Source organism: Mycteria americana, chromosome 9, assembly GCF_035582795.1.
Source record: "Mycteria americana isolate JAX WOST 10 ecotype Jacksonville Zoo and Gardens chromosome 9, USCA_MyAme_1.0, whole genome shotgun sequence".
In the NCBI taxonomy this organism is placed as follows: domain Eukaryota; kingdom Metazoa; phylum Chordata; class Aves; order Ciconiiformes; family Ciconiidae; genus Mycteria; species Mycteria americana.
This window is the reverse complement of record NC_134373.1, coordinates 1,859,360-1,886,352: the sequence shown is the minus strand read 5'-3', so window position 1 is coordinate 1,886,352 and position 26,993 is coordinate 1,859,360. Positions and strand designations below refer to the sequence as shown.

The following is a 26,993-nucleotide window of genomic DNA, read 5'->3' as shown; positions in this document are numbered from 1 at the left end:
AAAGCAAACCACTGGGAGATGAGGGTGCTGCGGGAGGGGTGGGAGGTCCCGGTACTTTCGCGAGTCCCTTCTCGTTTGCTAGGAAAGGGACTAAAACGACACGTCTTCTGTTGCGGCACATCAGCAGCTCCGAGGCTCGTTCCGGGACGTACGTGAGTTCACGCTAACGTGCTCTTTCTGGTACAAAGGGCTTGTGTTTTGTGTTGTCTTAAGGGGTGGTTTACCTTTGGTTGGGCTTGGTTTTTTTGGGGTTTTTTTTTTTTTTTTTGGAAGATAAAAGCATTGGCTTTGCAAACACAAGTGGTGAAGTAGGAGGAGGAGATAAGAGGAAGGCGACAAGGTCAGGAATCACTAGGGTATGCAGCATTGCTGGCATCAAACATGCAAAATGCTTGGGCCAGGCTTCTGAAGGAAAAAAACCAGTAACGGCCAGCTCTGCCCCATTCGTCCTCAGCAGCAAGGCTCAAACTGCCTTACGGAAGAGGTCGGGATCATGGGGAGCGAGATGCATTGTCTCCAGGACAAAGAAAAGGGAGGAGGAATCGTCCCATTCTCCCTGCTAACCAAAACCCATTGTTCTCTGCTGGCACTCGGCTGCCACCAGATATTTGGAGACCCTCGGAGGCATCCCGTGGCCAGAAGATACCTCACTGTGCTTCAGGGTATCTCCATGGTGTCCTGCGGTAGTGTGACTGGGCAGACTGGTGGATGGGGCAGATGCCAGGCAGGAGGTCGCTTGGTGGGGGTAAGCGATGGGGTTGCACAAGTCCGTGTGGTCTTTCCCAGTGCCGCATGTGCCCTGAGAGGACCTTGGGCCATACTGTCCTCATACTTGCTTGCAGAAAGTGATGGATAACACTACGTGGCCACTTGTGGAAGGTGGGGAGTCAGCCACGAACCCATCCTTCTGGGACTGACCTCAGAGATGAGCTGCAAGAGCCTTCACCTTGTGCGTCTTGAGCGTCCACAGGTGGCAAGAGGACGACAGCAGTTTCAAAAGCTGTCCCAGTCTTGTAGGAGGCTGCAGGGGGCCTGGCTGGGTCCATGCTGACATTACCAATTTAGAGGGTGTTGTGTTTTTCACCTCCCGGTACGTGCTGGAGGATCTGTTAATACAAGCGTGGAGAAAGCAGGCAAGTCTCTAGATGGTCAGATCATTTTCTGCTGGGTGGAAGTGTGTTGAGCAACTTAAGCCCAATGGCCCAGGTTGTGTCGTAGCGTAGTCATGAGGAAGCTCTTGAAGGTGAAGAATCTGCAGGGCAAAACCAAGTTCCTAAATTAGACTGTTTGCTCAAATCCGGCAATTTTAACCAAAAAAAGAGGCCAAAAGTGGCTTCTTTTGGAGGCCATTGCACATTGCGGTGACAGAACCTGGTTTGTGTTGGTGCTCCCAGGCTCGTCTGCTGGCACTCCCTGATCAGCTCCTTCGGGGCTGGCGTGTCCCCTGTGCGTGTCCCCTGGGTTTCCAGGAGGAGTCTCTTCTGTGGCTGCTTGTATGGTCTTGAGTTACTTGAGGTTTTGTGGCCGTGATAAAAGCAACATTTTCATTGCGTAGGATGAATGTGCTCTGTGGGTAGTGCTGTGGCTCTGGGAAATGAATTTCTAGCTACAAAGAGTTAAATTCACTTGTATTTAAGCAAAGCTGACTGTTTTTAAAAGAAACATCCAAAAACACTTCTTTGTTTGTCGGAGAGCCAGGGGAGCTTGACTTTGGAGAAGGAAAAGGCAAATTGCAAGCCATTAGCAACAAGTGCCTGGAGTTGGTCTTGGCTTTGGTGTGGGAAGAGGATGACGAGTGATTGATTAGAAGCTTTCTTCTCTTCCCACCTTTCAGTTTGTGGCCAAGGGTGGGTGGAAGATTTCCCCTGAACTTACACCATGGGCTTAGGGCTTGATGGGCTTAGGGCTTGATGGGCTTTGTATGCGTTACCCGGGGAGAACAGGCATGCGGTTACGGTAGTTACTGCAAGGCTGACCTGTCTTGTGTCATGGTGGCTCCTGTTCCTGATGCTTCCCATGGACATGTGCGTGCCGTGGTGGGATGGACCCTGTAGCTCCCTGGCTTGGCTGAGCTCCAGGGTGGGTAGGGTTGTGGATCGGTCCTCCCCACCTCCCTTTGCTGGCAGCAGGTACCATGTACTGCCCTTCCTTTGGCTGCACATGGAAGGACCTGGCTCCATCTCCAGCCCCGATGGTGCTTGGTACCGCCTGCCCCCGCCAGCCCTCCCGCGTCTTATCAGCCCAAATTCTTGGCAGTCAGGGGTTTTCCATCATTGAGGCTTTTGGAGGGGTCCTCTCCCACCTACCCGGGCTGCAGTCAGTGCTTGTTGGAGAACTCCTCCCCTTGGCCAGCAGCAGATCCTGCTTCCCGTCCTTGCACTTTTAGGTATTCCCATGTTTTTATCGCATTTTGTTGCTCACAGATGTGGGCCTTACGCTGCCAGTGAGTATTTTTCCTGGGATTGCTTTTCTCTGCTAACCCCGTTCAGCATGGTCGGGTGCCCGTGCTACATCTTTGATTTGTAGCTCAGTGTCCGGGCAGAGGTGGGTCCGTACCATAATCCCGTCAGGACCAGCTTGGCGTGATGGATGGAGCTGGGAGCACTGGGGAGGACGGGGCTCTGCTGCCGGCCCCACCGTGGAGCCTGCGCCGGGGGGTCTCGGGGGGGCTCCCCTGGGTCTGCGGGGCCGGGAGGGGAAAGCTTGCGGTTGAGTTTCCGGGCTGAGCCATCCCAGAGAGTATGCAGAAGTTATTTTTAACCTTTTCTGTGCCGCTGCGTGCCAGGAAATGGTGGTGTTTAGAAATCAGCTGAACGCCATGCATTCGAACACTGCAGGAAAAAGACCTTTGGGGGGGGTTTAAGAGGTTTCAATAGATTTTTTTTTTTTTTTTAATAGGTGCTACACCATCATCAACCCTAGACCCTCCTGCTACTTCTCTGTGCCTGGCGGGGAGGAGATCCAGGAGTAGGTAGGGCACTTATCCAAGACCCTAGGGATCCTGCTCGCTGCTCCCCAGCTTGCTCACGACAGCGCTTCCGCGCCTTCAGACGTAGCCAGCGTCTCCGCAGAGAGGAGCACGGCTAGGTCTGTCTGCACGTCCCATCTGTCCCTCCCCAAAATCTTATCGATAGCCCCAGCTAAAGCAAAGTTGAATCCCCGCTCTGCAAGTCCCTGTTGAAGACAGCTCTGCTGTTCCCCTGACGGGTGACTCACAGGACGGCCATCTCGTGATGTCCCCCGGGCAGCCGAAGCCCAGCAGATGGGGCGGGGAGGTGACACAGCCGCTGTGTCACCCCACGTGATGCCGGCGTAGGAGCAAGGGGTATCCGGAGAGAAGCCCCCCACCGTGCCAGTCCGAGGGCAGCACCATCCCGGGCACTTCCATGCCCCAGAAAGCTGGTGAGGATTCGCGGGGTGCCAGCCAGCAGCTGTGGGAACGTGCTCGTCGGGGCTTCCCTTAAAGCTTTGCCCAACCCTCAGCAAAGCCCATTTAGGATTTTGGAAAGAATAGTACACGGCCGGTACCGTGGGGTGTAACCACCGTGGAGCCCCGACCCGGGCAGCTGCTGCCTGCCTGCTGCCTGCAAAGCTGCCTGCTGGATTACTTGGGGTGGGGGAAGCACGCAGCAGGTCCTCCTGGCTTGCACGGTTGGATTTTACCCTGCAGCATTGCCTTTCCCTCGTGGGAGGGGAAAAAAAAAAGCTGTGAAAAGCAGGTGTGGGTGCCTTTGAGCTGGTTGCACGACGAGATGCTGTCGCCTTCCTCGCTCGCGCGGGGCGAGCTCCGGTTGCTCACCGGTTTCCTCCCCCCTCCCGTTCATTTCGGATGCTGTTCATGGCTTTGGGTAAACAGATGGGGCTGGGTTTTTCCTAGTCTATATTTAATCCTAGGCTATATTTAAAGTGCTTTCAGAGGAGTTAGCAGACCATTGTCCCGGCTGTGGCTGCAGAAGTGATTTCTAAACAAATCTTGCCCTGTCCACCCTTGTTTCCCCCCACCCTGTTCCCAGCTGTCCCCTTTTATTCTCGCGCAGCCCGAGTTGGAAGGCTTGCTGGTTATCTGTCCTGCCTCTGCATTCAGAAACATCTGGGGTCCGTCCCCTGGGACAGTCGGCTCTAAAGCACAGCTCCCACCCCAAGTCCAGCCGTGGGGGGGCTGCACCCCCATCCTTTCGTGTGTGTGAGAGCGTTGCTACATCCAGATGGACTGAGATGCAGCCAAAACGCTGCTTTTGGGAGAGGAAATACCTTTTCGTAATCACTCATTTTAATGTACGTTCTTGCTGCCTTTTGAGACTGCAGGGTGTGTGTAGGGGGGATTTTTTCCAGCCGTTTCTCCACAGGACCACATCTGTCCAGACCTTTAGCGTAAAGCTTCCCATATAGTTACATAAATACAGGCAGGGAGAGCATCCCTGCAAATGCCAGGCACTGCGAGGCGCGTGGATGCGTCGGTGAGAGTTGTCGGTGCACAGCTGTAATGATTGATATAAAAATTGATTTGGCGCTGGACTACCAGGCAGGTGTTTAAAAATATATTCATGATTTGCACTTCGATTCACAGTAAAATCGTCTACCTGTGCCTGGTTTCTTTCTTGCTTCGTGCAGTGCTCACCAAGCAGAGGTGACCTTTGCGCTGTCAAAGCGTTTTTAATTTTTCCACGGGATTGTGTGCAAGCGTTGCTAAAATTGGTGAAAACTTTGCCACTTGAGCTATTTCTGCGATGACGCTGCACACCTCGTGCTGAATTTTGTGCCTGTGTAGCCGCGGAGGGCTTGAACCCTCCAGCTAGGGACAAAAAAAAAAAAAAAAAGCCCTACAAGAGCTTACCTAGTGTCTGCAGGGTCTCTTTAGGGGGAAGCAGTAAGTGTTTAGCGTCTTGCACGCCAGCTGGAAAATGTGCAATCCCAAACAGTGCCTGGCATCAATGCGAAACATCATCCTGCCCGCCGCGGTGGAGCTTTGCAAAGGGGTGAGCTGGCTGGATGGTGAACCATGCTAGCTAACGACAGCATCTTTCCTCCGGTCCCCCCTTCCCACTGACTGCTTACTGCTTTTTCTGGCCGCTGACGGCAGCTCCAAGTCCCCTGTCTTACCTGGCCCGGCTCTGATAAGCTCAATCTTGACTCAGAGCCTGGTTTCTCTGTATTTAATGCCTGCCAAGCCCTCTCCCCTTGGAGTGCTCCCAGCAGGACCCAAACCAGTGCTCTTCTCAAAGGGAAAAGTGTTTGCACACAAGTTCTCCCCTTTTCTGGCTGGAGCCTGGTGCATCCCTTCCAGCTAACCACATTCCCGGCATACCGGGCCTGGGGGATTCCTTGGGAAGCATTTCAAGCAGGCTGGAGTATCTCCTGCTCAGGCTCCCCCCTGCAAATTTCCTCTTACTGCATTCCAGAAAAGGGCACCGACTCCTTCAGGGCTTGCTGCTCCTCCTTGCCGTGCCAGCGGAGAGAGACGTACTGGTTTGATAACAGCCGGCTGCAGCCAAGGCAATCGGCGCTTGTCTTCACGTTTCCATCAGCTCCGTATTCCCACCTAAGGAATTTGGGTTTGGGGGTTATTTTCTGCATGATCTGATTTTCAAGCAGAGGGAGAGAAAAAAATTGCATGGGAGGGGGAGAAAGGAAAAACAGGGAGAAGGAAAAAACAGTGCTAGGAGCGGATGAGAAGCCCTTTGGGTTGCTGAACTCAAGCAGGGGATTTGGATATAACTTTTAATTGCACAGGGCTTTTATATTTAAGAGCTGTTAGTGCCTTGCAGCCTGGCTGGAGTTTTGTGGCAGGTGTGTAGGGAGCAGGGTGTAGGGATGTCTGTAGGGATGCTGGACGGCAGGATTTACCGGGATGGTGCCGGGTACGTCGAACCGCATACCTACTCTGTGGTGCAAACCTGAAGGAGCAAAGCGTGGCTCGGGCTCTGCTGCTTCAGCTAGCAGAGAGACACCGGGCCTTGCTGGCCACCCTCCAAGCTCCAGAGGACACGGGTGACACCAGAGGAGGACTTACCAGCGCTTGCATCAGCCGCTATGCTGGTGGTTGAAGTGCCAGCGTGTTCTGCGGGCACCGGGAAATGGGTTAATTTTCCTCTTGGCTCTGGCTTGCTGATGCAGCTGCTCTTCCACAGGGTTTCTGGAAGTATTTTTGCAAGTGTTTCTGAAAAAAAAAAAAAAGGAGGAAAAAGCCCTTTATTTTTCTTTTTCCTTTTGGAAACTTGTCTCCGCCCGTTATCATCCCTATAGTGGCTCCATGCAGCAGCTCAAGTGAAGCTGGGCAGTCGGTGCAAGAAGGGACGTTTCTCTGCCCGCTCCCTGCCCAGTTGGCCAGGGATGCAGGATGCAGGGAGCAAGCGCGAAGAGCCCGTCCCCATCCCGGGAGATCCTGGTGCTGCAGCGGGAGGCAGCGACGACCTGGTTGAACATGCAAAAACCTGGTCCCGTGGGCCCTCCATGCTCACTAACCCCTGTGCTGGGCTCCTACAGCACCCGAGTGCTCGATGGTTTTATAAATACCTATTACAGCAATGTGCAAATGCGCTGACAGCCCTTACGAAGTGGGGAGAAGGACCAATTTACGAGCCTGGGAGCGGCGTATCCCCAAATAACTCTTAAAGGCAAGAGGGCTGCTTCGTACGGGGTTGTGGCCAGCAGTAGCATCGTGCAGACTAGGCTGTCTCGCTACCCAAAGCCCTTGGTGATTTGTAGGCAGTGCCGTGCTTATTAGGAGCACCCAGGTTATCTTTCATGATGCTTTATGGAGAACATGAGGATGTTCTCCTGTATCGGCACTGCAGGGTCGGCGTGCGCCTGGGGAGAGCGTGGTCGGCGTGTGGGTGGCATGGTGGGACCTGGAGCCTTTGCTAATGTGCTGGGGTTCGTTTCTCTCCCCCAGGCTGGTTCCCCAAGGTGACACCAGCGTCCCCATAGCCGGCTTTGCTCGCGGAGAGGCCATGGCCACCTAGTGCCCCCCGGGACCGGCGGGGTCGGTGGGCCGGCGATGGCGGCGCAGAGGATCCGGGCGGCCAACTCGGGCGGCCTGCCGCGGTGCAAGTCGGAGGGGACGCTCATCGACCTTGGCGAGGGCTTCGCCGAGACCAGCCTCTGCGACGTCAAAGGTGCGGAGGGACGGGTGGGGACCCCCGCGGGATGGGTGGGGACGATGCCCCCTCCTTAATTCGGGTGCATCCTCTCGCCCCCAAGGTCTGGGAGGGGGGTTGGTTAATAATTAGCAGACAGCAGCTGATGGGGAAGAGCAGCAAGCGCAGACAAGCGCATCCACGGGTGCAAGGACAGGCATGGACCTGGCACCAGGAGATCCAGCAGCCGGGAGAGGTGACAGCAACAGGGCGGTTGCAAGGGTGTGTTTTCCCCTTCCCTGGAGCTGCGAGCTCGCATGTTGCTTGAATAATCCTTTTTCTTCCTTTTATCGCTTTTTCTTTAGCTGTGGTTATCTTACCCAGCATAAAAGCTGCATTCAGGTGAGAGGGAAACTACTGTTCCTGCAGCAGAACTGAATCCCAAGGAATAACTCCAGGTGGAAGTTAGCATGTGCTGAGGGCCTTTAAAAATAAACATGCACAAAAGCAATTGCTTTTGCAGGTGTAGCAAGAAGAGACCCGAACATCAAATGCTCTCACTGCAAACTGGATTGTTTTAAATGCAAAAATAGGAATTACTCGTATTCTCCAAGGGGTCTGCTGGTTTCAGCACATCTGTGGTAACCCTGCCGCCGTGCCGGCTGCATGCCCAGCGGGGGGAACATGGGGATGGCCACTCGCCCGTCTGATCCAAAGGGATGGGGAGGCTGAAAATGCCCCGTCCTGCAGACAGCTCGGGCTGCAGCGCTGCGTTAACAGCGGCATCCTACCAGGGTGGTAAAATAGTTTCAATACAGAGTTTATATATAGTTTTACGCTGAATAAATGTCCTCACAACTTTCCCTACCTGCTGGCAGAGGAAGTGGATTAACGATGAGTTGTTTAGGATGTGTGCAAACTCCTCTCTTCTTAATATTTTGATCCCTAGAGTATATTTAAAGACTTTTCTTTGCTTGTCTCTGTCTTCCCTTGCCTTGTGCTTTCTGGGTCCAAGAAGCGCTGCCAGCCTGCAGCTAGTGACCGCGGGGAAGCGCGGTCTGATCTGCCGTCCCTTTGTCTCCGGGATTTTAGGGGCTTCCTGTGCTTCTTAAATCCCCCTTTTCCCTCCAGAGAGCTCTCGAGCCTATTGAAGCAGGTGCTGTCCCAGTTCTCGTACAGCTCCGTATTGGTGAAAATCCAGCTCTCCTTGTTTTCTTAGGTCTGTCTAGCAAGATAACACACATTTGAACGTTGATGTAACATCATCCGCAGCTTATTTCTAGTGCTTTTTACAGAAATAGGTCCTAAAAGTGAGAACAAAAGCAATAAATACGGTGACAGCGTGAGCATCTGTAGGCTTGGCCCAGCTGTTTTGCTCGTGGTTGGGATCCCCTGGCAAATTGACTTTGAGCTGGCGCTGCTGAAGGGGAGATTGGAGATGCTGCTAGGACGGCGACAGCCCTGCACGAGGGCGATGCTGTGCTTCTTTCTGAGGGTTCAAACTACGCGGCCTTCTCTAGAAATGGAGTTAATTTTTGTTGAGGAGCTTTGAAATACAGGTGCTACGTAAGAGAGGTGAGATGCTGATTTTTTTTTTTTTGGCTGGTGTGACGTGAAGAAGTAGGAATATGATATGCCCTTAGTGGGTATCCTTAGTTGTTTCTTGCACTGAGATGTGAGATGTTTCACGTGTGCAGGAGAGGGGTTACGGCAGAGCAGGAGCACTTTTAGCCTGCGAACGTTACGTGTTAACCTGCAGCAGCACAGGTAGCTGTTTGCGTGGAGAGTGCAATGGCAGTGCTAAAGAGCTGGTGGCCAAAGACCTGGAGATACCGCTGAGCAAATTGGTAGGATGATGGCTCTTCCCATGTAGCAATTGCTGGGAACCCCCCTAATTAACTTCTGTTATTTTAAATGTGAACATTTAAGGGGATGCCTGCGATTCTGCAACGTGCCCGTAGGAGCTTAGATCCCGACACGCCAGGTGAAAAGGAGAGCTGATAAGAAGCGATTCCCACTCCCTCAGAACTCCCTCCAACGCATCTTCTCGTGCGTCGTTCATCAGGGTTTAGCGAGGTTGTGGGACGCTGGCGTCTCGTACAGGAGCAGCTGCATGGGGCCCTACGTCGAGCGGGAGGCTTGCTGCCAAGGCGCTTGACTGTGTCGGGAGGATAACAAGTTGCTGCTTCTCCTGTCTTGGCTCCTGCTGCTCTTCCCACCCATGTCAATGCCCGTCCCTTTAGATCATGAACCCTTTGGGGAAGGGGAATGTGAATGTACCAGATGTAGTGGAGGGAGAAGTTTTGTTTAAAAATGTTGGGGGGGGGGGGGGGGGAATACCTGTAGGTTTGAGAGGCTTTAAAACTACCTTATTTCACTACTTAAAGTAGTGCAGATTGCTTACCTGAAATAAATGATTGCAAGTAATTTGTGACTGTCTTGTGGATTGCTTACAGTGCTGTTTTTCTTGGCTTTGCAGTGCCTTCTCCTAGTGCCTTGCTGGTTGACAATCCCACGTCCTTTGGAAATGCGAAGGAAGTAATAGCAATCAAAGATTACTGTCCGACTAATTTCACCACTTTGAAGTTCTCCAAGGGGGACCACCTTTATGTCTTGGACACATCGGGAGGCGAGTGGTGGTATGCTCACAACACCACGGAAATGGGTTACATCCCTTCCTCCTACGTCCAGCCTGTAAACTACCGCAACTCTTCCTTAACGGACAGTGGGATGATAGACAATCTACTGGAGAGCCCCGATGAGGGGGTCAAGGAGTTAGACCTGCTTGGAGAATGGACTGACGTGAAAAGAAACTCTGCGAAAGCCTACAATAACAACCCGTTCTTGAACGGAGTCCAGACGAACCCTTTTCTGAACGGGAATTTGCAAACAGTGCCCAGCTCGGACAAAGAGTCCAACTCCAACGTTGCTGTTGACTTGCTTCTCTTTGACACGGGGGCTCCTACTTCAGCTGTTTCCAGTTCAGCCGCTAATAGCAGCCTGGGTAACATTTTTGATGAGTTTCCATCCACAAACAGGCTGGATCTGGAACAGCCTGTGAAAAGGGACAATCCCTTCTTCAGAAGTAAACGCTCCTACAGTTTGTCTGAACTGTCCGTTCTTCAAGCCAAGTCGGACGCTCCGGCATCATCAGGTTTCTTCAGCGGTTTGAAGTCTCCCACCCCTGAGCAGTTCCAGAGCCGGGAAGATTTTAGGACAGCGTGGCTGAACCACAGGAAGCTGGCTCGGTCTTGCCATGACTTGGATTTGCTTGGTCAAAATCCTGGCTGGGGTCAGACGCAACCGGTGGAGACCAACATTGTCTGCAAGCTGGATAGCTCTGGTGGAGCCGTTCAGCTTCCAGACACCAACATCAGCATCCACGTGCCAGAGGGTCACGTGTGCCCTGGGGAAACGCAGCAGATCTCCATGAAAGCAATGCTGGATCCGCCGCTGGAGCTGAACAGTGACAAGTGCAGCACCATCAGCCCGGTCCTGCAGATCAAACTCAGCAACATGGAGGTGAAAACCTTCATCATCCTGGAGATGAAGGTGTCGGCAGAGGTCAAGAATGACATCATGAGCAAGAGTTTGGTAGGACTGCAGTGCCTGCGGAGCGACATGAAAGAGGGGCCGTACACGCCGATGCAGCTGAGCTATTCGTATGGGGACACGATCCAGGTGCAGCTGGAGAACCTGGAGCCTTGCATGTACATTGCGGCTGTAGCCCAGGGGCAGAACATCCTCTACCCTTACACCGTTTGGGATTACATCAGCAAGAAGATCACAGTTGGCGTCTACGGCCCAAAACACATTCACCCTTCCTTTAAAACCGTCGTGGCCATGTTCGGGCACGAATGCGCGCCCAAGACTCTCCTGGTGAACGAGGTCACGAGACAGTCCCACAGCCCGGCTCCTGTTGCCCTCCAGCTCTGGGGTAAGCATCAGTTTGCTCTGTCCCGGCCTCAGGACCTCAAGCTCTGCATGTTCTCCAACATGACCAACTACGAGGTGAAAGCTAGCGAGCAAGCCAAAATTGTGCGGGGTTTCCAGATGAAGCTGGGCAAGGTCAGCCGCCTTATCTTCCCTATTGCGTCCCACGACCCCAACGAGCTCTCAGACTTCACGCTAAGGATACAGGTCAAGGATGACAAGGATGCCATTTTGACCCAATTCTGCGTCCAGACGCCACAACCACCTCCGAAAAGTGCCATCAAACCGACGGGGCAGAGGCGGTTCCTCAAGAAGAACGAGGTCGGAAAGATCATCCTTTCACCTCTGGCTGCCACCGCCAAGTATCCAGTTTTTCAGGACCGGCCGGTGTTGAGCTTGAAGTACGGCAAGCTGCTGAAGACAGTGGTGCGGCAAAGCAAGAACCACTATTTGCTGGAGTACAAGAAAGGAGACGTCATAGCCCTCCTCAGTGAGGAGAAGATCAGGTTGAAAGGGCAGCTGTGGACCAAGGAGTGGTATATTGGCTACTACCAGGGAAAAATAGGCCTTGTGCACACCAAAAATGTGCTGGTGGTTGGGAAGGTCAAGCCTAGCTACTTCTCTGGGCCAGATCTCACCACCAGCCTGTTGCTTGAGCAGATCCTGAGGCCCTGCAAGTTCCTGACCTACATCTACGCCTCCGTGAGGACTCTGCTCATGGAGAACCTCAGCAGCTGGCGGTCCTTCGCCGATGCACTGGGGTACTTGAACTTGCCGCTCACATTTTTCTGCCGAGCGGAGTTGGACAGCGAGCCAGAGCGAGTGGCCTCCGTCTTGGAGAAGCTGAAGGAAGACTGCAACAACACCGAGAACAAGGAGAGGAAATCTTTCCAGAAGGAGCTGATGACGGTGAGTCCGAGGTCTGACGAGGGCGTCTTAATTCCCTGCCGTGCAGAGTGATTAGGGTGAACGGGAGGTGGAAGTTTCCTAATTCAGTCTGTAGAAAATAAAGTCCATCTTTAAGGTCTTCTGTAGGCTGCTCCTCGCAGGCAGGTGGAAGTTCAGCCCTGTGGTTGTACGCGTTGGTGGGCTCCTGGTTTAATGGGATCGTGGCCATAAATGAGGAACGTAGTGGGTGAAATACCATAGGTACATGTTGTGTAAGGGCAGCAAACAGGCTTGCTTTGGAACGTAGCTAATCTGAAGCCCCTCAAGATCAAGGTGATTTTGGTCCAGTGTTTCTACACTCAACCGGTCTCTGCTGCTGGGTATTTACATTTCAGCCTTAGATGATGCACGGTTCAAGGCATTACTCAAGAGCTGCTGGTCTCCTCAACCCCAGTGTCAAATGGAAAACTGGAAAAAGGGCAAGAAACATAAAAGCTCTTCCTATACGGAGTGGGGTGGGGGGGCCTCCTCTCAGTTCATGTACTTTTGAATCGCTAAGTGTATCAAAGCGTGCCAGGGAGGGGTTTTACAGCTGCTCTGAGGAACGATGCTACACCTTTGCCTTCATGAAACAACCGCGAAGTCCTCTATAATAATGTCGGGTTATGTCTGCCCCATCTCTCTTTGAGCGGCAGCTAAACCCAGGGCCCCTCTGAGCTGGGATGCTTTACGTCCAACTGCGGATCGCGTTTGCAAATTGAAACGCATAGCTTGCTTCTGTCCTAAAAGGTGTGTGGGGAATTGCAGCCTTCGAGTATTTCTAGGATGCCGTTAGGAAGTCTCCTACAAGAAATCATCTCCATGATAATTTCTAGCATTTCGTAGGCAGTAAGCCAAAGAAAATACAGGACGAAATGTCTGGAAGAGATTTGCAGCTCTCGCCTCTCAACAGTCTCTCCCACAGAAGGAGGATAACCGAGTTACAGCCAGTCGTGTGGTTTAAAATGCCAATTGAATTAAGGAATAGCGAAAGCTTCACTTGGCGATGATGGGTGCAGGCAGCAGGGCAGGAACGTGCAGCACGCAAAATGAAATTACGAGTAGGCAGCCTGGGTAAAGGGGACTGGAGCCGAATGAAGTATTTCATTTCCCAAACTCCCTTTAATAAGAAGGGACAAATTTGAGGATGGAGTACGAGGTGTAAGGCATTATGAAGAGTATGGAGCCCTTCATTACTCATGGAAATATTGTCCAGCAAGTTCCTGGTGCCTGGGTACCACTTTGTGGCCCGCGGGGCAATGTTTTAGCTTTGGCTTTCGGTAAAATGCAGGCTCCAGGTCATGCCACCGACGCTGCTTCTGTTGAGGGGTTCTTCTGGCCATCGTATGTGGTTGTGTCTCTTCTTTCTGGGGCCATCCAGGAAGGGAAAATACCCACTGTGGTAGCCAGGGCTGATGTCTGGCCCCTTGGTTCCCCCAAGGGAGGGTTTGCTCCTTTAATCATTAGCCTTGGTGAGCGATGGGACGAAATCTGTGCTGCTCTTGCTGGATGCTTCCAAGGGCTTTGTGCTGTTTGCCTTGCCACTTTGCAAAGCTGTAAGCGTTTCTTTTATCTATCCTCTTTGTCTCCAGGGGTCCCAGACAGTCTGTAGGTTATGGAAAATCCATGCCAGACCTCAACGGGGAGACAAAGGGAAAGATAAGGCTCTCTTGGATACTCAGGGAGCAGCTAACTCAAGGGGAGGGCCGTAAGCTGCAGGAAAACGTCCCGCTCCCCAAGGGATGCTTGGAGTGCAGCGTCCCAGAGCAGGTTTTATTTTCCTTGTTTGAATCGGGGCTAATCCTGAGCATTGGCTCTGTTTCCTATTCTTTGTGATTCTGAGCCTGTCGATAAAGGATGAGCTCCCTTCCTGGCAGAAGGTGCTGCTGCTTCTAAACCCCTTGCTGCTTGCAAATCCTCCTTAGCTTATGGAGAAATTAGATTGAGTGTCATTTTTGTTGCTTTTGGTTTTTTTTTTTTTTTGAAGAAATAAATGTTTCAGGGGGTGACAAAGGAGCAGTAATGTATCTCATTGTGTTTAAATCTGATTTTATTTCTAACAAATGGACTCTCTGGCATCTGCTGCCAAGAAGAACCAGTTGGATTAAGCTCTGATCTGGCTGTTTCATCTTAAAGTTGGTTGTCTCGTCTCAAAGGGACTGTTAAGGGAGAAATAGTAAGCAGGCTTATCTGACTTCAGTGTTGAGTACACAAGATCCCAGTGGCAGAGCCCATGCACCAGCAGCCAAGCATGGAAAAGCCCGGTTGTGATGACTAGTTAATAAGTAATCTACACTTAATTATTATTTTTCTAATCTAGCACTAGCAGTGGCGTGTGAAGGTAACTGAGGGAATGTTGCTCAGAAGTTAGTCATCACATCAGAAGGAGAAACCTACCTCTCCCCTCCCTCCCCTCTGCCCATCGAAAGTAGGCAGCACGCAGATGCTCTTGCTAAAAAAGCCTGGGCACGGATGCAAGAAGACCTCGTTGCAGCTGGGCCACCGGTACCTGGCCATGCAGTGACTGCGCTACCTGGTTCTTGAGAGCTGGGGTTAGATCTGTGATGAGACGCCGCATTTCTCTCTTTCTCTGGATTTTCGATATGGTGCTTTTATAGAGCGTTTATCATCCTTTCCAACAGACGCTGCTGTTGGGGAAAAACATGGGTCTTCTGGGAATGCCACTGGGCCTGTCAGCAGAGAGCTGTGGAAACGATGAGCTCTTTCTTCTCCAGGCTGCTTCTAAAGATCATGCAGAAGATGATGATGGGGTCGCCCCCCCCATTGTTTTCTATCGTTTGTTCTGACTGCAGGTATCTGCACGCTGCCTTTCTTCTGCCAAAAGATACTGCTTGTCCCTGGTGCGTGCAGACCTCCAAGAGCTGCTGGTGGGCTCGAGCAGTCCTTCGTGTCCTGCAGAGCAGGGTGTCTGCTGCTTGGGACCCTGTGCTGGCACACCTGGGGCGGGCCAGCCCAAGGTTGCTCATGTTGGGCCCCTCTTGCTCCTCCATCCCAAAGCAATCTGCTGGCTAATGGTAGTCCCTGTGCTGAATTTGGGTCCGGGGGGAAAACCAGACTCCTGCCGCTCTTCTGCCTTCATGGGAACAAATCCCCACCACACGTATAGATCCTGGACGTTGCTCCCCGAAGGAACCACGCTGCGCCGTGCTGAAGTTGGTGGGGATGTTTTCTGTAGGACGTGGCTTGTCCGTGCATAGCCAAGTTGCTTGCAGCACAGAAGGAGGAGGAGGAGGAGTTGCTTGCAAGCTTCCAGCAAGGTCTTTTCATGCGCAACACTTGTAAGTCTTGCCCTGTGCCCCTATCAATTAATAGAAAGCTGCAGAAATGCCACTGATGCCTTTCAGCTGTCGTGTTGTCAGGCTCCTCGCTCCACAACCTGCTTTTATTCTCTGGGGCTGGCAGGAAATCTTCACTGCCTTCCCATCCCCAGTGCAGCAGTTGCAGGCCCCGTGCTCTTGTTCCCATGCGGTTTTGCTCTTGCAAAAAAAGCTGCCTGCGATTGCGCTTGGCTGATGGCACTTGGCATCGCTTCTTCTGAAATGACACCTTTCTCCCCGTGTTTGAGGAGGTCCCAGGGCTGTGAGCACGGGAGCTAGATGAGAGCTGCGGCACGGTGCTGCCCCGGGCACACGTCCCTGCCCGGGCACGCGTCCCCGCAGCGGTTAATGGGACACTAAACATTGCTCCTTACGGTAACCGCATCTCCGCTTCCCCCGCCAAACACCCTACGCATGTTTCAGGGGGGTGACTAATGCCTGATAACACTTGGACCCCCTGGGGTGCTTTCCAGTTGAAATGCTATTTTAAAAAGCCGTCATTAATTTAAAAAGTCCATTTCCATAACAGCTTCTTTGTGGGTCTCGCGCCACGCTTGGTGGGCACACATGAACTTGGCGATGCTTTCTGCTCCTGGGGCAAAGGGGAAAGGTTTTTACTCCTTTAGTTTGGCCAAAGATGGGGAAGAAACAAGACCCCCCCAGCTCAGATGGCTCCTCCTGGAGCACGTGGGAGTCAGGGCTGTACCGCAGAGCGGCTGCGTATTTGTGCATGGGAGAGCAAGCAGGGCTGGAGGCTCGCGGGGTCGGGAGTGGACCATGAAGGTTGTGGTGATGGGCACGGGCAGGGGTGGCTGCGCATCTGCAGGTGGTTTTTGGGGTTGCTTGTTGCTTCTGGCTTGGCTTGCTTTTCTTCCAGATGCTGGTTTCCATCGTTAGAGGATGGGAAATGGGATTCTGCATTTCAGAGCCAGGATGCAAATTCGGCCTCCCCTGGATGCCTTTTAAGTAGAAGCGCTTCTGCACTGCTTTGAACTGGGATTTGAATATCAAACCATCTCCTTTGCTGTGCGCTTGTCTGGTGGAGCAGGCTTGGAGCCGCTCTGAGGTTAATAAATGCTTTGGAGGGCACTGGGAAGGCACAGCCCAGGTCACGCCTTGGCAGGGAGCACGGCTGGGTATGGCGGGATGGAGACGCGGTGGGTGTACCCAGCGATCCGGGGAGGTTTGTCCAGGGCGAGGGAGGAGGATGGAAAGAAATCGTAGCGTAATCCCAGAAGCGCCTACTGGAGGATTAAATCTGTTGTGAGCCCTGCCAACCCCAGCCAGGCAGTCAGGGCTTCCAGGAGAGCCCCATGCCCGTGGGCATTTCATATATTTCTGTGACAGAGGGAGCGAGCTGTGCCCAGGCCAAAAAAAGTGTCTCGCTGTTAGCACTAATATTCCCCCTTTGGCTCCGACCTTAGTGGCTGTGTGTCCTTCTTGTACCCTGTCCCCGCCTGGCTTTGGTGCTGTCCCCATCTCCCATCACCTCTGCCCACTCGCCCACATTTTCCCCAGCCCATAGTGTGCATGTTGAGCCTCCCCAGCTCAAATCACCAGGGGCAAAGTACAGGAGGTAGGTGGTTCTGTGGCCATCAGTAGGTTTCAGAGTTAATATGCTGCACTGTGGGGAGCAATCAGTCTCTTCCAAAGCTGTTGCTTCAAGCGCTCGTGCAGTTCTCAGTTACATGGCCTCCCAGCTGCTTTACTTGATGCTGTTTTCTTGTTTACATCGAGTCGAGCAGCAGAAGGAACGGGAGAATTGTCTCCTGCAGCTCTATCCTGAACCCCTGCGGCTCAGTTTGCTCCCGGTGGCCTCCTCTGCTGCCTCAGACCTGCTCGGCCTCCAGCAAGAGATGAGAGTGGCTCATTTAGCCTGCTTTGCTAATTACCAGGTTGTTTCAAGGTTTGCACGCAGGCAATCGAGCCGCCTGGAAACACAGGTTTGAGGATGCTAAATCTGCCCTTCCTTAGGACCATCCGAATGCTCCGCCTGCAGAGGAGGGGGTGATGAAGCCGCGGGCTGGGTGGTAAGGTAGCGTTGCTGGAGAGCTGGGCACAGAGTGCTCTGCTCCGCGGAGTGGGTTACGGCACAGGTGTGAGATCTAAATGCTTCTTAAAGCCCTTTCTTAAAAAAAAAAAATGCTCTTTTAAATGTATTTTCCTTGCTTGCTTAACAAGAGGGTTTATTACTTCTCCGGCTGGTACACAAGCACTTTGGAGGAGCAAACAAAAGCCGGTCTGCGGCTGTAATTAGATTCGAGCCCAGCTTTAAGCGGGGGAGGGGGGGGGGGGGAACAGATAAGGGAAAAATCAACATGCATTTGCTTTGCAAATTGCTGGAGTGGTTTCAGATGTTCTCATCTTCCCCCAAGTGTGCCTGTGAAACCGCCTATGCAAGGATTTAACCCTCCTTCTGCCCCAGAGCCGCACCAGCTGGGGTTTGCCCAGACCCCCCTGTGCCAGGAGAGGGTGTCAGGACCCATGGCAGCAGAAGGCGGGAGGATTCTGGCTGCGTGTGGACCACCACATCCACGGTTTCTGTAATAACCGGCCCTGTGCTGTTGTGAAGGTGTGGGTGATGTTCCCAACGGGGACGTGGGTGCCAGCGTGGTTCCTTGGGTGCTCGCTGGTGTTCAGCATCCCTCGGGAGCTGTCCCCTTCCTCCCTGAGCTGTGCTTTGCCTTTACTGAAGTGGGACACCCTGTTGAAACACCGATCCCTTGGTGTTCACCCATCCTGGAGCCACCATCCTGAGGCCGCTGGTGCCACGACTCGGGGTCTGGCCGCAGGAGAACAAGAGGGTCCTCAGCAAACTATTGCCCAGGGCATGGTCTGGGGTCTGTTTGCTTGGTTTCCACGTTTTAAAAAGAGGATGCCAGTTTCGTAATATAAACCACCTTTCTGTAGCCGCTTGAGGCTCGAGGTGGGATTTGTCCAGGGACTGGGGTTGCTGCTGAGGCTGTTGCGGTCCATGGGCTCTGGCAGAGGATGGGGGAGCCCTGGTGAGTGGGGTGTTGATTCTTTCGGTCAGATCTGGTCCTCTGATAATTGCCACTTAAACCCTTCCTTTCCTGGGCTGCATTGTGGGCTTTCCCCTGTTGCAACTTGCTTTCCACTTTGAGCAGATGTTAATGTCATTTGGTGCCTAAAGACAGGAGCTAACGCTGCTCTGTCATTTTTTTTTTCCTGGCTAAGTTATGGCTAGCTAGAAAACTGTGACTGCTGCAGTTTCTCTTCCCCACTTCTTCAAAGCCATTTGCAGAAAAATCTCAGCTTTTAGGTCAATAAGGGATGCAGAAGGAGGTGGTTTCTGATCGGGCACGGGGAGGCAGAGGGGCGGTGAGAGGAGCAAGAACATCCCAAGCCAAGCGATGGTCCTGTACTGCTGCTAACTGGCCCTTCTCCCAGGTCTCACCCCAGCCTCTCTCCTCCCGAGGCTGATGTCCAGGTCTTGTCCCAAAATGTTCTGGCCCGTGCCCACCCGTCCGTGCTGAAGGATGGTGCTCCTCCAGGCTCGGGGAGGCAAGCTGCACGGACCGCGCTGGATTAGTGGCCTTGATTGAAGGCATCTGTTCTTCCCAGCCCTTGGGATGCTTTAAACTGCTTATGGTGGTGCCTGAACGTCTTGAGGGGTGGCCTGGAAAACAAGGCTGCGTTGGCCAGCCCAGGCTGCAAGCCTCGTTGAACAGGGGTAGGGCGCTTTGTTCAACTAATGGGATTACTCCTCTGTCGAGCCTGGTGGCCTAATTTCACCGGCTGTTGCCAGAAAGGGGGTGGGAGGATTTCTGGGGTGGCTTCTTGAGGGACTTCCCTGTACGGTCCCCTGGTCGCCTGCCATCTACCACCCGCCTTAACTCTCTGGTTTGGTTTTCACCACTGTCCCTCAGGCTCTGCTGAAAATGGACTGCCAGGGGCTGGTCGTCCGGCTCATCCAGGACTTTGTGCTGCTGACCACAGCAGTGGAGGTGGCCCAGCGCTGGAGGGAGCTTGCCGAGAAGCTTGCCAAGGTCTCCAAGCAGCAGATGGATGCTTACGAGGCCCCACACCGGGACAAGACGGGAGCGGTGGACAGCGAGGTGAGAGCAGATGGGTTTCGGTCTCCGTGGGTCCCCTAGGGTTGTAGGTACCTCCAGAGCACGTTCTTCTGGAGCACCTTTGGGGGATAAAAGGGATTTGGGTGTGCTGGGGAAATTTGGGGGTGTTTTTCCCCGGGAATGTGCTCGTTCTGGGATGGGGGTGTGTTGGGGACGGCATCACTTGCTCACTGGCCATCCGGCTGAGCTCTGATCTCCTCTGCCCCATCACCGCAGGCCATGTGGAAGCCAGCTTACGATTTCCTTCTCACCTGGAGCAGCCAGATGGGTGACAGCTACCGTGATGTGATCCAGGAGCTGCACACGGGGCTGGACAAGATGAAAAACCCCATCACCAAGCGCTGGAAGCATCTCACCGGCACCCTGATCCTCGTCAACTCCTTGGACATGCTGCGGGCAGCTGCCTTCAGCCCGCAAGACCACGAGGATTTTGCCATCTAGCTCCTGCGGCGATGCTTTTGTCCACATCTCGTTTGCTGGGTTTTTTCTGTGCTTTTCCCCCCCCTTTTTTTTAAGCAGTTGACTTTAAAAAGAAGCGGAGGTTGCTCTCCCCGGGTTTTAAGAGGCCAAAGTTTGCAAGTTCTACACCGGGACTGGAAATCGGCAGGAGACATCCCTCCTTGATGGGAAGGCATCCAGAGGGGGATGGCTTTTCATACGGCATTGATACCAGTTAAACTATTTCTTACTAAAAAACTTTAAAGGGGGCAAGAGGGTGGGGAGGGATCACAAAAGAGATCACATTTTTTAGGCATTTACAAATAAAAGTCTAATTTTTGTAACGAGCAGTAAAGGCTGTAACCACTTTGGGGGGAAGCTGTGGCTTTTTTTTTACATTGTAGAAACCGCTTTTAAATTATCGTTTTTGAGACGAACCTGAGTCATGTAAATACGTATTTTAAGAGGAAGCACAGTACATGCCCTCCCCCACGGCCAGGCTTTGGCAGACTACCAGACGTGACTGTAAAGCACCGTATGAGCTCGGGGTATCCTCAGCTCAACAAGCGTCTTGCACCAAAAAAGGAGGGTTTTTTTTTTTATTCACAGGCCCTGTGAACCATTTGGTTGATTTTTGTGTTATTTTCATGTCTCTGCAACCAGGCGTTTTCTCCCTGGCAGGCAGGGAGAAGCTCATTGCCTGTTTTCAGATGCACGGGTACCGTTTTTAACCGGGAAAAGCGGCCGCTGCCCCTTGTGCTTCATCCTGCCCGGGTGCTGCAGGACATCTCTGGAAGAAGCTGGAGGTTTGGGGTTCAGCAGAGCCCTCCTTGGGAGACAGACCAGGAGAGGGTGAGGGTGGCTCAGACTGCTTGGGCTGCTCCTCCGGATGCTCCTGCTGTGGGGAAGAGGCCAGAAAAGGGGAGGGAATTGTTGCCGTCAATATCCCTGTACACACACACACACACACACACACACACACACACGAAAAAAAAAAAGGACAAGAGAAAATGTTTCTCCTAATCTGAAATCCGAGCTCACTGGAGATGTTCCAGATGTGTTATGTGACTTAACACTCATCGCCGTTGATTTCGGAGGCCTTTGAGCGGGGCTCTTCGAGGCTCCTAAAGTCCAGTTTAACTTGTAAATAGTCTTTGCTATAAACCTGGTGCCATCGAGCTAAATATTTGCAGCTCCGCGTGCCCGTATTTTTCCCCGCTTGTTTTATAGCCGAGTCTTTTAAATGACCTCCCCTCCTCCTCCAGCTCCCCAGCTTTCAAATATTTTACATGGGAGGGAAATATTTTTGCACAGAAAGATTATTTTGAGTGCAAAGTCTCTTTATAGTGAAACGCTGCTACCCCAGAAAGGTATTGTTAAAGGATGATTTTCTTTCAGGTTAATAAAAAAAGAAAAAGAACGGGAAAGGCGTCTGGCAGATCGCACGGGCATGGCGGCCTCGGGAGGGCCCGGTCTCCTTTCCTCTTCCCGAAATCATGTCCCCAGAAACGATCACTCTCAACAGACCCCACAAGAAGTAAATAGCACCTTAAATTTCTCCTCAGGGGCTTTAAGGAGTTTCCTATGCAACTTAACGTAGCACAGAGAGAGGGTCCGGCAGCAGCCGAGCCCACTACGCGTCCCCTTTCTCTTTCCCTAAGAGCACATTTTTCCATGCACGAGCAAAAAATCTCCATTGCAGTAAGGAATACCTCTTGCCAGAGCGCGCCTGCAGGCAGAGGGACGGCTTTCTCCTGGGGTTTTACCCAAACCTTGGTTTTGCTGTTCTCCGAAGCAGCGTGTGCCGTCGGAGGGGTCGGTCCCGCGCGGGGGCTGGGGCTCTGCAGAGCAGCCGCACGGCGGACCCCGAGGGCGTCAGCAGCGGGCGAGGGCAGAAGTTTGAGCCTCCTGTGTTTCAGGAATGTCCCTGAATAATTTCAGCTTTTTTTTTTTTTTTTTTAACCCCCCCTCGGTTTTTCTAACTACCTCAGGTACTCCATATACCCAGCTTAACATTTCAGCAACAGCCTAAAACATACCGTGCTCAGCTCATTGACGGCGGGAGCACAGCCGGCACAGCCGGCACGTTTCGGAGCCGGTGGGGTGACCGCTGCATTTGTCCCTGTCCTTGCTCCAAAACCCAGCCCCTCCTCACGTGCCGGGACTGGGCATGCGTCCTTCGGATGCCTTCTGCCCGCTAAACGTCAGGCCTTTCTCCAAAAGCTCCGTCGGGGCTTTGCATTATCGCCCTTCGTGCAGTAACTGGTTGTTGTACTTTACTGTTTAATGTTCCTTTTTTTTTTTCTTTTTTAAAGAAAAAAATTTTGGGGAAAAAAGTACTCCGATTAAAGCTGTTACTATTCCAGTGCTCCCGAGTAGACGTCATCTACTGTTGTCTCTTCATCTCAAAGCAGCTTGGATGCGTGCGATTAATTTAGTGGGTTTTCCGCCGTGCGAATGACGTGTTTCTCGCGGCACGTTTCCACACCTAGAGCCGGTGGTCCTCTGGGGCTGATCTCGATCCGATCCTCTTTCTCCGTGCCTTTCCATCCCGCCCTCTCTGGGGGAAAGTCGCTGGAAACCGTCTGGCCTCTCAGGGTGCTGCTTATGCTCGAGCACCAGGTAAGAAACTTTGTGAAGCGGGAGAAGATCTGGTTGCAGGATTTGTTTTGGTGCGGAGATGTTTTTCTGGTTGTTTTCTGAATGGAGAAAAAAAAATTCCTTGTATTTATCCAAGGCGGTTGTGGTGCTCCCGATATGAACGGTTCAGATTTCAAGCCGTGAAAGTGAAATATTGAGATAGTTGGCTGTAGCTTCCGTTTGCCGAGGGTGAAGAGGAGACACGATGGTTTGATTCCATCTTTGGTAAACACATCTTGTCCGGCATGGGGAGGCACCTCTGGGCTGCTGAGCCAGGACCGCTGCACCTGGTGGGTGGCAAGGAGGATGTGTCGCACGCAAGGACGTGCTTGGCCCTTGCTTGGCACCCGCTGCTTCACCCGTGCCTGGGGGGGTGTTACTGTGTCCTCTCCTGAATGCCTCAGGCCCTCCTTCCAAGGAGGATGAGCCTGCGGGACGATGCACGCTGGTGGCTAATGAATGCATGGAGCTGGGTACCGGACCCTGCTGATACCAGGCCATCTGGCTCATGGAAAGAGGCTGGAAATTTCCTTCTCGGCATCATGTGACTTGATTTCCAAAGCAAAACCAAGGAGAAGATGAAAAGAGCAGGGAAAAACAATAAGTAAGTACCCTTTTTGTGGAACTCATGAGCTAAGGAGCATACCAAGCATCCCTTTGCATTGTCAAAGGGAATGAGCAAGCAAGTTCTTCCCAGACTCTTCCAGGGATGATGCACCAGGAGCCAGCTGTGGGCTGTCCTCCTTTTGTCTCCTGATCTCAGCAGTCCCTTGTTTCCCAAGCAGGTATTTTCCCATCTAACCCCTTTAATTCTTCAGCCCTACCTTCAGGAGGGTGTTGGCCTCCACAGCAGGGCGGTGGACGTACCGCCGGTACGCTCCTCCAGCCCGGGCTCGCTCAGCCCTCGCTGCATCGTCCCCGCTCGGTTTGGTGCCTGGCCCCGTGGCCGTCGCGGGATTTGGACTGTGGTTTGGACACCGTCCGGGCTCTTGGGGCTTCAGTCAATTCATGACCCCAGTTGAGGCTCCCTGGAGAGAGCAGGGCTACAGCGTGAGCACTGCTGCAGCCCAAAGGCTTGGCCACCGCTATTGTAACCGGGGGCATGATGCAGCTGAGCCATTATTTTACTTGCTGCTGCCGCTTCTCAGCCCTCTGGTGTTTCCTACAGATGGTTTCCTGCAGACGCTTTCCTAGACCAGCTCATTGCTTGCTTTGCACAGATACGCATGCTTTGAGATGTGCGTAAACCGGAATAAAAACAGGGGAGTAATGATCCTGGATTAGATTACACGTATGGATCTGCTCGTCCAATAACGATGCATTGGCTTGCTTCCTTGAAACCTGCAGATTTCTGTGTATCGCATTGCCTGCCTTTCCCCTCATTTCCAGTTGCTAGCAAGTCTCTGCTGGTAAGAAGGGCTCGTAACTCAGCCGCCCGTCCTTACTTGTTTCCTTTCCTCTGTGAAACTGGTCAGTGCCAGTAACCCATGGCTGGGGCGGCGGCCGATGTCGGGAGCGTCACAACGTAGCATGGCACAAAACCCCATCCTCCGGCACGGGTACGCCTGGCGAGAAAGCAAAAAGGGAGCACGTGTGAGATGATGTCCCACCGATGGTCTGCTGTGGTGTTTTCTGAATTATTTCTGAGTTATTTGCAGAAAGGGTTGGTTTCTGCTGGGGTTATCGGTCCCCTCCGGGCTGCCCCGGCGCTGCAGGTTCACCGCTGGGATGGGTGTGGGTGATGCCCCATCGTGGATGCCTCACCATGTGCCACCTCGCTCCGACGTGGTCTGGGCACGAAGGACAGTAGCCATCCGATTTGGGCAGTTCCCCATTAGCTGCTTCACTGCTGACTGAGTCCCTCTAATAATTCAAGGAAATGGTTTGGCTTTTTTTCCTCGGGCCAATCAAGGGAACAACATGCTTCAGCACAGGTCACCTCGGAAATGCATTCGCATCATTTTCTCCTCTACTTCAGCCATCAAAATTGAATGATCATCTTGTATCAGCTCAGCTCGACGCTAAATGACTCAAGAAGATATGCCAGAAGGGGAGGAGAAAGAAAAGTCACCTCTGGGTTATCAGTGTCTGTACAGAAAAGCTGCTGTGTCTATGATTTTTGCTTTGTCCTCGCCAGCTCTCGGAGTCCGTACGGCCAGCGCAGTTTGCAATGAAAACTGGAGTCTCTGATTAAAGACCCCGGAGGTCTCCGCGCATCTGTTTTCATCCCTAGAAATCCCTGCTGAAAATCAATTGCTTTGCTTCCTTCCCAGCTCTCAATTAAACGCTTGTTGTGGATTATTTGCTGTCAGGACACCCTTGGCTTGCAACGTGAGGAGCTGGTCATGAGCGCTTGGAGGAGAGGAGTTGGTTAAAGGGCCGCTCCTACCTCTTCCTCTTGTTGGCAGGTTTCTTTTGCCACCAAAAGGCCATCGTTCCCAGTGCTCTCTCCTGCATCCGCCCTCCTCTGATGGCCGTATCCCCCGTGGCAGGTGGAGGCGCGATGGTTTGCTTTATGGAAAACCGTGGTAGAAAACACCTTCAGCGAGGATCATGATGCATCGCTTGGACTTCTGCCCTGGGTGCTGGGCTCCGCCGGCATCCCAGGCACATCTGGCTCAGCAGTCCCAGGTTTGGGTTTCCTTGTCTGCTGGACTCATAACCTTCCCACCTTAATAACCCAAGTCAACTTAGTCAGGCTTGATCCCTCATAAAACGTGGGCTTGGATGACTGTAAATTAACGGAGATGGACGTTGTCTCTGGAAATGTAACTCCCATTGCGGCGTGACCCGCTCACGCCTCTGATCGAAAGCCCTTTTTTTGGATGACGGGCTTTACACGAAGCTTCCCCTGGGGCTCGCCTCTTCACGACTCGGCAGGCTTAATCCATCAGTGGAATTCAGGGACTTCCAAGCAACAAATGACACACGTGGGCTCTTTTATTATAATGGGGGGGGGCGGAAAGCAGAATCTAAAGGCGTGTTTGTCCCAAAGGCTGTATGCAGTGAAACCTGGCCAAAAGAGGGGCAAGCTTCGCTCGCTGGGTGGTTACTTCTGCAAGGGGCGACTGATTGTTTGATTTGGGGTGGGAGGACCCTGACGTCCTACATGAAAAGGAAGGAGCCTCTGGCTGGGGAGATGAACGTCTTATTTTTGTCACTGTTTAACAGACTCGCTCGACGTCAGGAGCGCCGCTGGTTGTGGTTTCCCCTTCCTTCCCCTGCCCATCACCAAATCCATCCCGCAGCCTCCCCCATGGTATGCTGAAATCATCTCGCACCCACCCCTCCAAGGCGTTCGGACCAACCATTCGTGGCCAAAACCCAAAGGACGGCCCCACTGTCTCTTCAGCAGCCTCCGGAAGATAACGAACCTTGGGTTCCTGCCCTGCTTTGATTACCCCCCACCGAACGTTAATGAAAGCTTCCAGCAGACACTTTGTGAAGTCTCATCCGGTACAAAGCGAGTCGCTGGGATGCGGTCCGGTCCCTCGCTGGGAGAAGCGATGAGTCGGAGAGCGATGCTTGGTAACAGATGCAGCTTGCTTGGATCTGCCCCAGCGAAGGGGGGGACCATGTGCCCCCCAAGATCATCTGGGCCGGTAGCATTGCAGGGAAGAAATCTGCTCCGTTTGTTCAGGCTGGCTTTTGAAGAGAGGTCATGCGGTTAGATAAGCCAGCCAGTATCTGCCGGGGGGGGGGGGGGGGGGATTTGGGATTTGCTGATGCCTGAGCAGCCTGTGCTGATGACTTGCTTTTATCATCCCAAGCAATCAGATCTGGCCTATGAAACCTTTCACTCATCCTTAATAGGAAGGGGGTTGATGTTGGGAGCGCTCGCCAGCACCTGTCAAAGCAGAATCCCGCGACAGCAGCTTTTTCCGTGACGGTTAGGGTGAGGCGTGACACCCGCCGCAGGCAGGGCAGGAGTTTGCTCTGGGAAAGATGAGGTTGGAGACAGCATCACCTCTCCTGGAAATACCAGCATCCTGAGCTGGCTCAGGTGGCGAGGAAACCTTTGTGGATGGAGATTTTGTCTTCTCTTTCCTTTGTAAGCCTGGTAAATGCCGGCAGCCTGTGGCGCTGGGAGCAGCAGGGTTATGGACCAAGCTATGGACTGAGCCCAGCTGCCACATGGGCTTAACCTGGCTCACTGAGCTTAAATGCTAAAGCCGGAGCAGTTCGCTCCCTCTCTGGGTTCAGCAGGGCACGTTCCTCCCCGGGGAGGGGAGAGGCTGTCCTGCCTTTTGTGCCTGGTTCACTTTGGCAATTGCTTTCCCCAGGTTTCATCACGCTCACCTATAAATAACTCCTAAAAACACCTCTGCAGGTGATAATTAATTGGAGACCTGCGTGGCCGCTCCAGCCAAAAGGACCTGGCTTGCTAGTGGCAGCTCCCTGCCATCCTCGAGCGCCGGGGACCAGAGCCGGCCGTCACGCGGCGTGCCACGGCATGGGGCATCTCCGGTGCCGAGCCCCGGGCTGCGGGGTAGAGCTCGCCCACCGGGATGCTGCAGGGAGCAGAGCCAGCTTTGGGATAGCTC

At 53.0% G+C, this 26,993-nt stretch overlaps 1 protein-coding gene across 3 annotated transcripts in view; it reads left to right on the top strand.

The window, feature by feature from the left end:
- SH3BP4 (SH3 domain binding protein 4) overlaps nucleotides 1-20,780 on the top strand; it is a 37,743-nt gene extending 16,963 nt beyond the window's left edge. The window contains exons 2-6 of one of the 3 annotated variants that reach the window (XM_075511452.1): nucleotides 2,899-3,087; nucleotides 6,893-7,115; nucleotides 9,556-11,918; nucleotides 19,165-19,353; nucleotides 19,588-20,780. In XM_075511452.1, coding sequence (XP_075367567.1) covers nucleotides 6,998-7,115; nucleotides 9,556-11,918; nucleotides 19,165-19,353; nucleotides 19,588-19,812 — 2,895 coding nt within the window. In that variant the 5' untranslated portion in view covers nucleotides 2,899-3,087; nucleotides 6,893-6,997 and the 3' untranslated portion in view covers nucleotides 19,813-20,780. Of the gene's footprint in view, nucleotides 1-2,898; nucleotides 3,403-6,892; nucleotides 7,116-9,555; nucleotides 11,919-19,164; nucleotides 19,354-19,587 lie in introns of all 3 variants that reach the window. The other 2 variants (XM_075511451.1, XM_075511453.1) reach the window with 2 other exon arrangements.
- Nucleotides 20,781-26,993: the final 6,213 nt, after the last annotated feature.